The following is an 11,296-nucleotide window of genomic DNA, read 5'->3' as shown; positions in this document are numbered from 1 at the left end:
CTATACCTTTCTTTATCATTTTTTCCTGGAAATGTCTCCTAAATTGAACAATTGATCTCAGGTGAATTTCAGCTGTCACTCATGAGGAGGTGTGTGAAATTTTAGTTTACAATACTGCATCTACTGTTACATGTACTGTATATTGTTCACATTTGTGCACAGCTCTACCAAAAGGGTGATTTTATGTTTACATGTATTCTACAGTAAACAAGTGACTGTAGCATATTTTTCTTTTGCAAAATGCTGTAGAATTACATACACTTCTATACAGTAAAAATGTAAAACGTACGTATTTACGTACTGAGACACTGTATTCAGTGTCTCAGTTACTCCCAAAACTCCCATAGTACAGTAACTTTACTGCACATTTCAAATGGCTGTACAAGTAGGGCATAGTGCTGTCTTGAGCATTTTCAGGTGTCACCAAATATTTTTGCAATGGAAAACACTGAAATTATAAACTGTCATAGTGAAAACATGACAAAGCCATTTGACTATCTTGTTCATAAAGATGGTGTCAAGACTTTTCATTTTGATGGCACTGATAGTTTCATTGACATGAATACTTGCTTTTGAGGAATGGATTATCAGTTTTGAGCATGTGACGTGCTTTTGCAGGCTATCCACTAGGTTTTGCAGTTTGCACTAATTGTTTTGAGAAATGCACTAACTGCTGTGCAAATGTTAATAGTGTTCTGAGAAACGTACCAAAGCGACTGAGAAAAACTGTAAAACCAAAGCAAGCAATTTAAGATCATTAACAATTTCACACTAGTCTGTACCCAGGTGTACTGCTCTTATTTCTGAATTCCAGCATGTGGTATTAGTGAGATTAAAAGCATGCTGTCTGACTGTGGTGCCACAACACACACCCAGTAGGTTCCCCCACAAATGCTCTTAGATAGATAGATAGATAGATGGATGGATGGATGGATGGATGGATGGATGGATGGATGGATGGATAGATGGATGGATGGATGGATAGATGGATGGATGGATGGCCTTAGGTCCCCGCGGGCATGAGTCAGCTTTAGGTGCAAACAATCCTGTCACCAGTTTAATGGCATATTGATTATCAGTGTTATTCATTTGTCCTGGCAGTAGTGTTAATGTTATGACTGATTGGTGTATAAGGACACTTAGTGTACACACACTCACACTGCAAAGTACAAATTTAATTTTAAATTGTGACACACACCCATACACAGAATGACATGCAGTGACGTGATTTTTACAACTGCCTCACCTTGTCAAATATCTTTTTTAATAAATGAATAAATAATTAAATCCATACTAAAAATAGAAGCTTTAAGTAAACAATAAAATAAGCATAAAATTTACAAAAAGATTATCTAAAAAAAGAATAATATATACAAAAATGTAAATAAGAATAGACTTTGCAAAGGAAAATACAAATCTGGGAATATGATACAGGGAAAGTGGTCAGTGTTTATTGCCTGTTGTTACCAAGTCTTTATTTACTGTTATTGATCCCTGTTTTTTATCCTGGTCCTCTATAAGGTTTCCTAATACTGTTTTGTCTTGTCCATGTTGTTTGTTCATTGCCAAGCTAATATTTACGATTCTGATACCCGTGCCCATTTGGCTTGCCAAGTTTATTAAAGATAAGTCAAACTGCCCTTGAGTCCAACTGCCTTAGCTGACACATAATCATAATGAACGGTGTATCCATACATGCATGTATCATCTTCATACAAATTCAATAATTAATATAGTCTTAGATTTCTAGATTAAATTAAAAGGTGGTGAGTGTTGCGCTGGCATCCCAGAACTCTTGAAAGGACTAATTTTGCCTGTTAAAATCCTGGAAAATATTACCGAAGTTATTCGACAGGTTAAAGCCAGTGTCCTCTTCTTCCTTCAATAAGGAACGACACCTGCTGCAATGCCGGTTCCAGCAACACTTGTAGCTCCATCTCCTTAGAAGTGTACATTTTTCTAATGAACCTACAACCCAAATACCACACCACACCCAACAGCTATGTGCAAAGCTAGAAGGAATGCAATTTTAAGAATTGCTCCTTGTTTGGGCTCTTTTTTTGGCTAGTTAACAAGTTTATTAAGTTTGTGATTATGTTGCTGGTCACAAGCTGAGTTAACATGCACCCATATATAAACCTTTTTTTTTAGAAGGTACAGTTATGTTAGCATGTTTTTACATCAGAAATGTGTTCTAGTTAACTCATTCAATTTTTTAACCTCATTTGAAAATGTCAATATGGTGCTGGTGAGACTACCAGAAAATTTTTACTGCTATAATAGAGGGTATGAGAGATTATGTAGGTTATTAGACTATTTCAAAGATCCATTTTAAATTACATTGATATTAATTAGATTGTCGTGTTTTAAATGACACTGTACTGAATGCAATGACACTGAATTAGGTCTTTACTAGTGTTTGTAAAGTACTGTTAAAACCAAAGCAAGCAACAATTTCAGATCATTAACAATTTTACACTACTTTACACACTTTACACCCAGGTTTACCGCTCTTATTTCTGAATTCCAGCATGTGGGATTAGAGAGATGAAAGTCATGCTGTCTGACATATATATATACACTACATTCACACCTACTTATCTCTTTGCCTTCAGCTATCTTTATCCTCAAGCCCACCACACTTGCACCTACAGTATACCTAATTCCTAAAAAGGAAGGGGCTGCCATAAGACTGCCACTTATTCCCAGCACAGCAGTAACACCAACATGGTAGTACCATTTTATTGTGTGTGGTGCTGGTGAGTGTGATTTCACACACTTAGTTTTGCTAAGATTTTTTGATAACCTTATTTTCACTACTAGGCTGAAAATAGTTAAAGTGCCATGTACTAATCCAGATACTGACAGGACAGTTTAAAAAGTAATTACACACAGGATGCATCGAATAAAATGGGTGATGATCTCCATGGCTTCATCTTCAATGTATAGCAATGGTGAACTGATTGATACACCCATATCAGCACAGCACAAATAGATACGTTGCTACTGTCACAATACTGGCATACTGTGCATAAAAAGATCCACCACCCACATCTCTTTCAACTAAGAGACAAGGTAGCAAGTAGGCTGATAAGTTATACACATTAAAATGCATCTATAGACAGATTTAAAAAAAAAAATTGTAAAAGGAAATCTAGAAACTTAGTAAGGTGTTTATGTGCCTTGGAATAGATTCCATAAGCCTTGGGAAGTGTCCTGTAAATACTGTGCTCCTAAAAGACATCCCTTTATATATATATATATATATATATATATATATATATATGTATATACAGGGGTTGGACAATGATACTGAAACACCACAATAATTCATTGGTAAGGTAGATGGGAGATGATAGGAGATGTTTAACTTCACTTTCATTTTCATTATACCACTCCGTTACCAGTCTTGCTGTGTGTATTGGTTTATCATCATACATGGCACCGCCTTCCGGATACAATTTTTATACCGTTGGGTGCACATGGTCCTCCAGAATGGTTCAGTAGTCCTTGGCAGGGATGCCCATTTAGCACAAGTAATATATATATATATATATATATATATATATATATATATATATATATTCTACTCATAAAACAGTTCAGAGACCCCCAATTGGCCCGTACAGAATAACTTTGTTTTTGTAGTAACTGTTCCTTACAAAGGGGACAAGTGGACCATGACAGCAAAAGGTCCTAAAAGCATAGCAGAGTAATGAGTTATTCATTTTGTCCTGTCCTGTTTCTGGAGATACATAATTTAAAGGGCCAAAAGTGTTTATTTTCCCAATCTCCTTGTGCCTACTCCAGATTTTTTCGTTTATCTGCAATGTTTCAGTTCCCTTCCATTTAAATTGCCGCTGGTTGCACCAGAAAAACAGCTGAGTATCTCCCTCGTGCAGTTTCTATACCGCTTTCTCTTCCTCTTCCTCCTCCCTCCCCCACTCTTCCTCTTTCTACCTCCCTTTGTTCGCTTGCTGCTCTCTCAGCTGCTGTACGCTCGAACACTCTACCTGGACTCTGATTGGTCGGCTTGTTTCGGAGGAGGGGCCAGTCTTCGCCCGTTACGTTTTTATTTGTCGAGCGCAGCGCTACGCAGTGTCATAGCGACTGAGCCGAGCTGTGAGAGCGGATTCACAGCTCTTAGAGCTTTCGGTTATTTTATGTGTTATCAACTAGAACGCTTAAAACAACCACAATAATAATAATTACTTTAAAAAGCGTTAAACAGGTGGCGTGTAAATAGTAAGACAGTTAAGAAAGCACTCCGTTTTGTCGTTATTTGGGTCTGTTTCTGTTTTCCTCCTCCTTCCTGTTTTGTTGTGTCAGGGAGAACAAACGACAGCGCGAGCCGAAAGGACGACAGACGGACCGATAGAGAGACAAGACAGCATTATCCCTCTCTCTCTGTCGGTGTTTGTGTCTGTGTCATTCTTGGCTGTCGTGTCCCCGGGTCTGCTCGCGTCCCGCGGAGTCTTAATGCCCGCGGAGGATGAGCCCAGCCATCGAGGGGATGGAGCCAGAGCAGCCGATGGCTTTGGGGAAGGGGGTGCTCCTTGAGCCCTTCGTGCACCAGGTGGGCGGCCACTCGTGCGTGCTGCGCTTCGGTGAGCAGACCATCTGCAAGCCGCTCATCCCGCGGGAGCACCAGTTCTACAAGAGCCTCCCAGCGACCATGCGCAAGTTCACTCCGCAGTACCGAGGTAAGCAGCCAGATTCGGCTAGCTAGCCAGCTAACTGACTAGCGTGTGGCCTGTTTTTTTCTCTTTGCCTTCTGCTTCTGTCTCAGAGTGTGTCCTTATTAACCGCATGTCACGGTGTTAAGGAGAATCAACGAAACCGCAATAAATAGTGATTAACAACGTAAATAAGTGTTTATTAACTGGTGTACCGTTTAGTACGGTACATTTATTAAGCGCGTTTGGACGTCCCTCTATCATTGAGCTCATTCTCGTGTAACGGGACAGTGCTTTCCTATGGTTTTGCTTGTTTATTTTATTCTTGACTGCGTAGTAGTTGTTGTTTATTCTTTAAAGATGTGAAGTAAATGTATACGTGCAGATGGAGTTAAAGGTCCCTTTCCACGTGAAGGCGCTGTAGTCAACTGTTAAATGCCAACCGGTTTCCTGTCTGACATGTAGTGCAGAAGTTGACATTTGTGTGTGTGAGAGAGAGAATGAGTTCACTTGGATCGAGATTAATTAAGTTTGGTGAGCCTTACAGCATGCAAATCTAATAAGCTTGAGTACCAAGACAAGCATTCGATTAAGAAATTATATATATATGTATATATATATATATATATATATATATATATAAATAAAATGTGTGTATGTATATAGTAAGACTAGACATGACATTTTCAGTCGTCATACGCTGACACAGCTTCACTCATGCACACATATTGTGCATTATATTCTGTGCGTCTCTGCCTCGAGATCTGACTGTTCTCAATCATGCAGCTTACGTTACAGCTTTCACTTCCTATCTTTGTCTTCTGCTGTTGTACATCATTTTCTGAATGTATAGCACAATTATGGTTGTTTGGAAAAACGTATATTCAGCTGTATCTGTGTCTTCTTGCTGTAATGATCTGAGGATTGTGTAACTATTGCCATAGTTTAAAAATCTATTGTACATTTCACTATAATTCTCTGGTTGTCTATGTCTCTCAAGTGGTCCTGTAACGTTTTATGTGTAACATTTAAACTTACAGGGCTTAAGTTAAAGCACTGGACTGGTTAGAATGGTGATGCAAAGGTTAGAGAAGCAGCAAGAGCTGGGAAATGTACAGTAATTGGCTTTGGGCTGCCCTTCTCTATAAGACTTTATAAAATTGTCTGTTGTAATGCACTCTGTAAAAATCGATATACTTTCTCTAATATAGATTTCTTTTTTTCTTAAAGTCTTTTATTCAGCCATTTTATATGAACAATGGGTATTATTGTACAAAAAAAATAAGAAATTCCCTGTGCGTAAAAAAAAAAAAAAAAAATCATTCTTGTCTTTTAAATGTGATTTTCGTTGTTTGTGGCTATTTTGGATTTCTGTAGCAGGTTTTATTTTTTTTTCTTTTTGTGAACAATTATGTACTTGATCTTCTTGGTTGAGATTGATTTAATAAATAATTTGGTTTTCAAGTTTCCTGCCTTGAGTCCTTTCTTACTGGTTTAAATTCACTATCACGTGTTAATCCTTTTGATGGAGAAAATGTTTATTACCTTTAGTCAGATGAAACTACATCTGTTTGGTAGCTTTTGTTCCTCCCCCCAACCCCCAACCCAGGTCTCTTTGTTCCTGTGTGGTTTTTTCCTCTCTCTCTCTCTCTCTCTCTCTCTCTTTGTACCGCTGTTTTCTGCACACATCTCTCTCCCGTTGTCTGTGTTGTGGACCTGTCTGATCTCTATCAGGTTAGCCGAGGGCTGTGCAGACGGCTCTGTAACTTTTGTAAAACGCTGGAAAGCTTGTAAGAACATAAAAAAGAGTGGAGTGGGTAAGATGGCTCAAGATTTCCCAGTCTGCCTATTTTTGAGCTGGGAAGTCTGACTATGTTCTAATAAAATGAAGTGTTTTTGTCTAGTTCTTGAAAGTAACTTCTCTCTCTTTCCTTTCCCTCTTCCTTTAGGGGTGGTGTCGGTGAGCTTCGAGGAGGATGAGGAGGGTAACTTGTGTCTCATTGCCTACCCGCTGCACAGTGACCTGGGTGATCTAGAAAATGTGGATCCCTCATCGGACCTAGAACCTAAGAATAAGATGAAGTGGTCGAATAAAATGCTGCTGGACAATGAAGGCTATAGCAAGGAAAGAGCCAGACACTCGCGCAAGGACAAAGACAAGAGGTGAGGAGGCATTTACAGGGAAACTATGGTGAAGCAGATCATATCATTCTTTACTTTAAAAAAATAAAATGAAAATAGCAAGCATGAAATCCCTGCATAGTATGTGTTGTGCTATGGTCATATTTAAATATTGTCATCAACATAAGAATTAAGTGTAGCAAGTCGAGCTGGATACATTTTTCTAGGATGGTACCTTCTGTATTTGAAAATTCATGTAGATCCCTGTGTTATAGAAGTCTGTTCAACTCAACCTCACTATCTCATAACTCAATTTGATAATCGAGTAGGTAATTTTCCACATTATTATGTTTGAGTTTTGCATGTGCATTCTCTGAGAATTTATTAGGAACATCTGTGTACCTACTCATTCATACCGTTATTATTAATTTATAAAATTCAAATTTTATTTATCACATACACAGTCATACACAGTACGATATGCAGTGAAATGCATATCCCCTTATGCCCTTATTAATTATATACAGTATACTGTATATGGCAGCAGGGCAATGCAATATACAAGCTTTATGTGTTGAAACATTTCCAATTTACATTTCTGTGCAATATTTCACAAATTAAAATGCTATTTCTATCAGTTGGTTGCAGTGTGTGATCATGTTTATGTTCTTAATGGCTTTGTATGGTTTGTAGTGTAAACATTTTAGCAGTTAAGTATTTTCCTTTGTTTGTGTGTATTTAGTCTGAAGCGTGAAGAAGAGCTGGAGTGGTTCCAGCAGGCTGAGGTGCTGTACTATAGCTTGGAGAGGAGTAATGCTGCTGCACCACAGCTCAAGCACAACCCCTGGAGCCTCAAGTGCCACCAGCAACATCTGCAAAGGATGAAAGAGAATGCCAAGCACCGCAACCAATACAGTATCCTTTAACTGCTAAAGACAGCTGTAGCAGTGTAGTTTCTTTTTTAGTTCTGTCTCTTTGTGTGGGAGGCATATTAAAATTTCTGTGTAGATTTGATTCGTAAAAATTTAGTATTTCACTGTATGGACTGAACACTGTAAATGAAGGTGATTTAATTTTTTTAGTCGTAAAATGTTTATAGGTCTGTACAGTTTCAGGCTAGGTAATTGTTATAAGATTTTCCTTGACCCAGCCCTCTCACAGAGTTTATCCTGTTGGAGAACCTGACATGGAGTCACAAGATGCCATGTGTTTTGGATCTGAAGATGGGTACACGGCAGCATGGTGATGATGCTTCTGAGGAAAAGAAAGCCATGCAGATCCGCAAGTGCCAGCAGAGCACATCGGCCAGCATCGGGGTCCGTCTGTGTGGCATGCAGGTAAGCTTCCACTTAACTCCTCACACTGTATAATAGCAGAACATTCAAAGAGAGGACTACATTTGGGCCGCAAAATTTTTTTCTGTATACTTGTATATTAATGTATACAGTGGGTTTCAAAAGTCTGAGAGCGCTAGTGAACATGCTTCTATTATTAATTATTTTTCAATTTACTTAAACAATTTTACTGTTAATAACTACAGTAAATACTGAGGTTTTGATTCGAGGTTTGATTTTTCCTTTGACGGTTCTGCAGAAATTCTAAATTCTATGGTCACTATGTGACCACGCCACCTGCAGGATTATAGAGAAACAGCAACATTTTGCCATCTAAAATGTGTGTGTGTGTGTATGTATATATATATATATATATATATATATATAATATTAGTTTTTGGGTCAGGTTGCAGATACAGTGAATTGCTACATAAAAGAACAATGATGCATAACTCAATTTTTCCCGTCTCTAATTTAGTGGGGTTTTCTTTTTGCCAAAAGATGGTGTGGATTTGAGCTGACGTGGACATGTTTGAGCAAAATATTAGGATGGATTTTAGATAAAGTCAATATAAGCATTGTAAGGCCATATGTTTCTATAGAAGACATTAAGCATGAGGCAACTCTGAGCTTTTATGCAAAGGAGTTCATGTGGTCAGTGTCAAATTTGCTTGTATTCAAGTATGAGGGTTAAAGGTGTCCAGAATATTACATTTGCAAGATATGAAATCCTATGTGCTTTTGGAGCCCACTTTATGAATGTAATTAGAGCTGCTGATGGCTACATGATGTAGGGTAATTTGAGAAAATATATTCTCAGTCTGCATAATTGATAACTTTAGTGGTGTAGTAATGCCAGCCTTCTTTTCTGCAGGTCTACCAGGCTGACTCTGGTCAGCTCATGTTCATGAACAAGTATCAAGGACGCAAACTGACATTGGCTGGTTTTAAGGAGGCTCTGTTCCAATTCTTCCATGATGGGCAGAGATTGCGACACGAGCTCCTCTCCCCTGTTTTACGGCGACTCCGAGAAATGCAGGCCGCCCTGGAGGCGTGCGAGAGTTACCGCTTCTACTCCAGCTCACTTCTCATTATCTATGATGGAGACCCGCCATGCTCACGTCGCTCTACAGAGGACACCCTCTCTGAGGAAGAGGGAGAAGAGGAAGAGGAGGAGGAAGAGGAGGAGCGAGGAGCATTTGGGTTTCCGCACGGCACTGTAGGAGCGAGTGGGAGCAGCAGTTGTGGTGCTAGCAGTGGTGCTAACAGCAGCAGTGGGAACTCCAGGCCAGTGGTGGATGTGCGAATGATTGACTTCGCCCACACCACATGCCGGCACTACAGGGAGGACAGTGTCGTGCACGAGGGCCAGGACACAGGATACATTTTTGGCCTCCAGAACCTCATAACTATTATCTCTCAGTTAGAGGACCACAGTGCTGATTGAGCTGGGCCTTTTTATGTGCAATATTAATACACAAAATATAGAACCAGACTGCATATGGTGCGAAAGCAGAGAGTTTACCAGTGTCAATCTCTGTCAAATGTCATCGTCTCTCTTTTTTTTTTTTTAAATTCTCACAGCTCTTTCTTGAATTTTTTCTTTTGAGCCATCTGGTGCCCATAAAGGGACATTTAATGAAGCTGCAAGATTAGCTGGCTCGCTCTTGTCTTATGTTGGTTTTCTTTTTTTTGTTTGTTTAGAAAAGTTTAAAAAGGATTGAAAGGAGAGATGACTGAAGACATGAGAGTGATTTGTTTACTTGACTTGGCAACTGACTCCTCACCTTGCCCCGATGCACTGTTAAACGTTTTACGTCCCCACGTTTTCTAAATGAATTTACAGCAAATAACCAACAAAAAAGTGTAAGCAAGCGAGAATCTGAGAATCTGATTGTCATTCCAGAAGAAAGATGTAGCGCTACAGATTGCACTCGGTTATTTGCTCGTACTCTGTGATGAGCACGAGCAGAAGGTGGAGAAAGGTCAATTTTTTATTATGAAATGACCACTCTTGCTTTTTCCACTGTAAAGAGAAAACTATATTCGAGTAAGCAGTAGAGCCACACTGAGACTATAATAGAGCTTTATTTATTTGACATACTGTATTTCTTATATAAACTAAAAAACGTAAAAAATGGTGACATGAAAGCTACATTCCACGTTATTACTGTTATAATGGTTATTATAATAATAGTATTTGAGATGTTCAAATACTGTACCTGTTCTGTCAACAGTATGTTGGAGGGAAAAAAATAAAACTGCTTTTGTTAAAAGTGTGACTTGGTGCCTTTTTTATTATGCAGCCAATACATGGTCTTTTTGTTTTGAAGCAGTGTTGATCCATGTAGGTTGAAATGTAATTCAAATGAATACATTGCTTATAGCACAACGCTACTGTAAGGGTCACAGATATATTGATTGACTTTAATAAGTCAATTTGATTGATTGATTTTAATAAAGGTTGCATGGTGGTGTAGTGGTTAGCATGCTTGGTGAGTTTCTGCCGGGTACTCCGGTTTCCTCCCTCATTCCAAAGCCATGTAGTTTAGGTTGATTGGTGTTCTCAAATTATAAATTTATTAGAATAGTGTGTGAATGAGTGTGTGTATGTCTGTGTGCCCTGTGATGGATTGGCACCCTGTCCAGGGTGTACTCCACCTTGTGCCCTAAGTCTCCTGGGATAGTCTCCAGTCTCCCCGTGACCCTAAATACAGGATTAAGCGGTAATGACGACAGTGAGTAAGTGGTTTTAATAAGTCCACCTCATCTATGCAGTTGTCCAATCAACCAATTATGTGGCAGCATCATAGTGAGCAGAATCACATACAGATCAAGAGCTTCACATCAAACATCAAAATGTGAAAAGTATGATTTCAGTTAGCAGGGTTGTTGGTGCCATATGGACTTATTTTATAAACCGTTAATCCTCTGGGTTTTTCACACAACAGTTCTTAGAGTTAACGCCGATGTGACAAACACAATCACAATCCTGTGAGCGGAGAATCTGCAGGCTTTAACGCCTTGTTGAGAGAGCTCCGAGGAGAATGACCAGACTGTTTTGAGCTGACAAAGTCCATAGTACTCAAATAAACACTCCTTACAACTGTGGTGAAGAGAAAAAGATCTTGGAATGGACAACACAATGAACTTTAGGGTAAATGG

The 11,296-nt window shown here is 38.9% G+C and overlaps 1 protein-coding gene across 1 annotated transcript; it reads left to right on the top strand.

Annotated features, from left to right (window-relative positions):
* Window positions 1–4,110: 4,110 nt before the first annotated feature.
* ip6k2a (inositol hexakisphosphate kinase 2a) lies at window positions 4,111–10,410 on the top strand. Its single transcript, XM_053498969.1, has 5 exons — window positions 4,111–4,703; window positions 6,626–6,839; window positions 7,540–7,712; window positions 7,959–8,134; window positions 9,006–10,410. The coding sequence occupies exons 1-5, from the start codon at window positions 4,493–4,495 to the stop codon at window positions 9,576–9,578; spliced, it is 1,347 nt and encodes a 448-aa protein (XP_053354944.1). The 5' UTR covers window positions 4,111–4,492; the 3' UTR covers window positions 9,579–10,410.
* The last annotated feature ends 886 nt before the right edge of the window (window positions 10,411–11,296 follow it).

Source organism: Clarias gariepinus, chromosome 6 (genome assembly GCF_024256425.1).
Source record: "Clarias gariepinus isolate MV-2021 ecotype Netherlands chromosome 6, CGAR_prim_01v2, whole genome shotgun sequence".
NCBI lineage: Eukaryota > Metazoa > Chordata > Actinopteri > Siluriformes > Clariidae > Clarias > Clarias gariepinus.
The sequence above is the reverse complement of the archived record's forward strand: the minus strand, read 5'-3'. Positions and strand labels throughout refer to the sequence as shown.

What these genes read in the sequence shown, in the direction of transcription:
- ip6k2a (XM_053498969.1), top strand. Translation starts at nt 4,493, where the DNA reads ATGAGCCCAGCCATCGAGGGGATGGAGCCAGAGCAGCCGATGGCTTTG. An exon ending in CGCAAGGACAAAGACAAGAG is followed by an intron (nt 6,840 to 7,539) that starts GTGAGGAGGCAT and finishes GTGTGTATTTAG; the next exon opens with TCTGAAGCGTGAAGAAGAGC. An exon ending in TCCGTCTGTGTGGCATGCAG is followed by an intron (nt 8,135 to 9,005) that starts GTAAGCTTCCAC and finishes TCTTTTCTGCAG; the next exon opens with GTCTACCAGGCTGACTCTGG.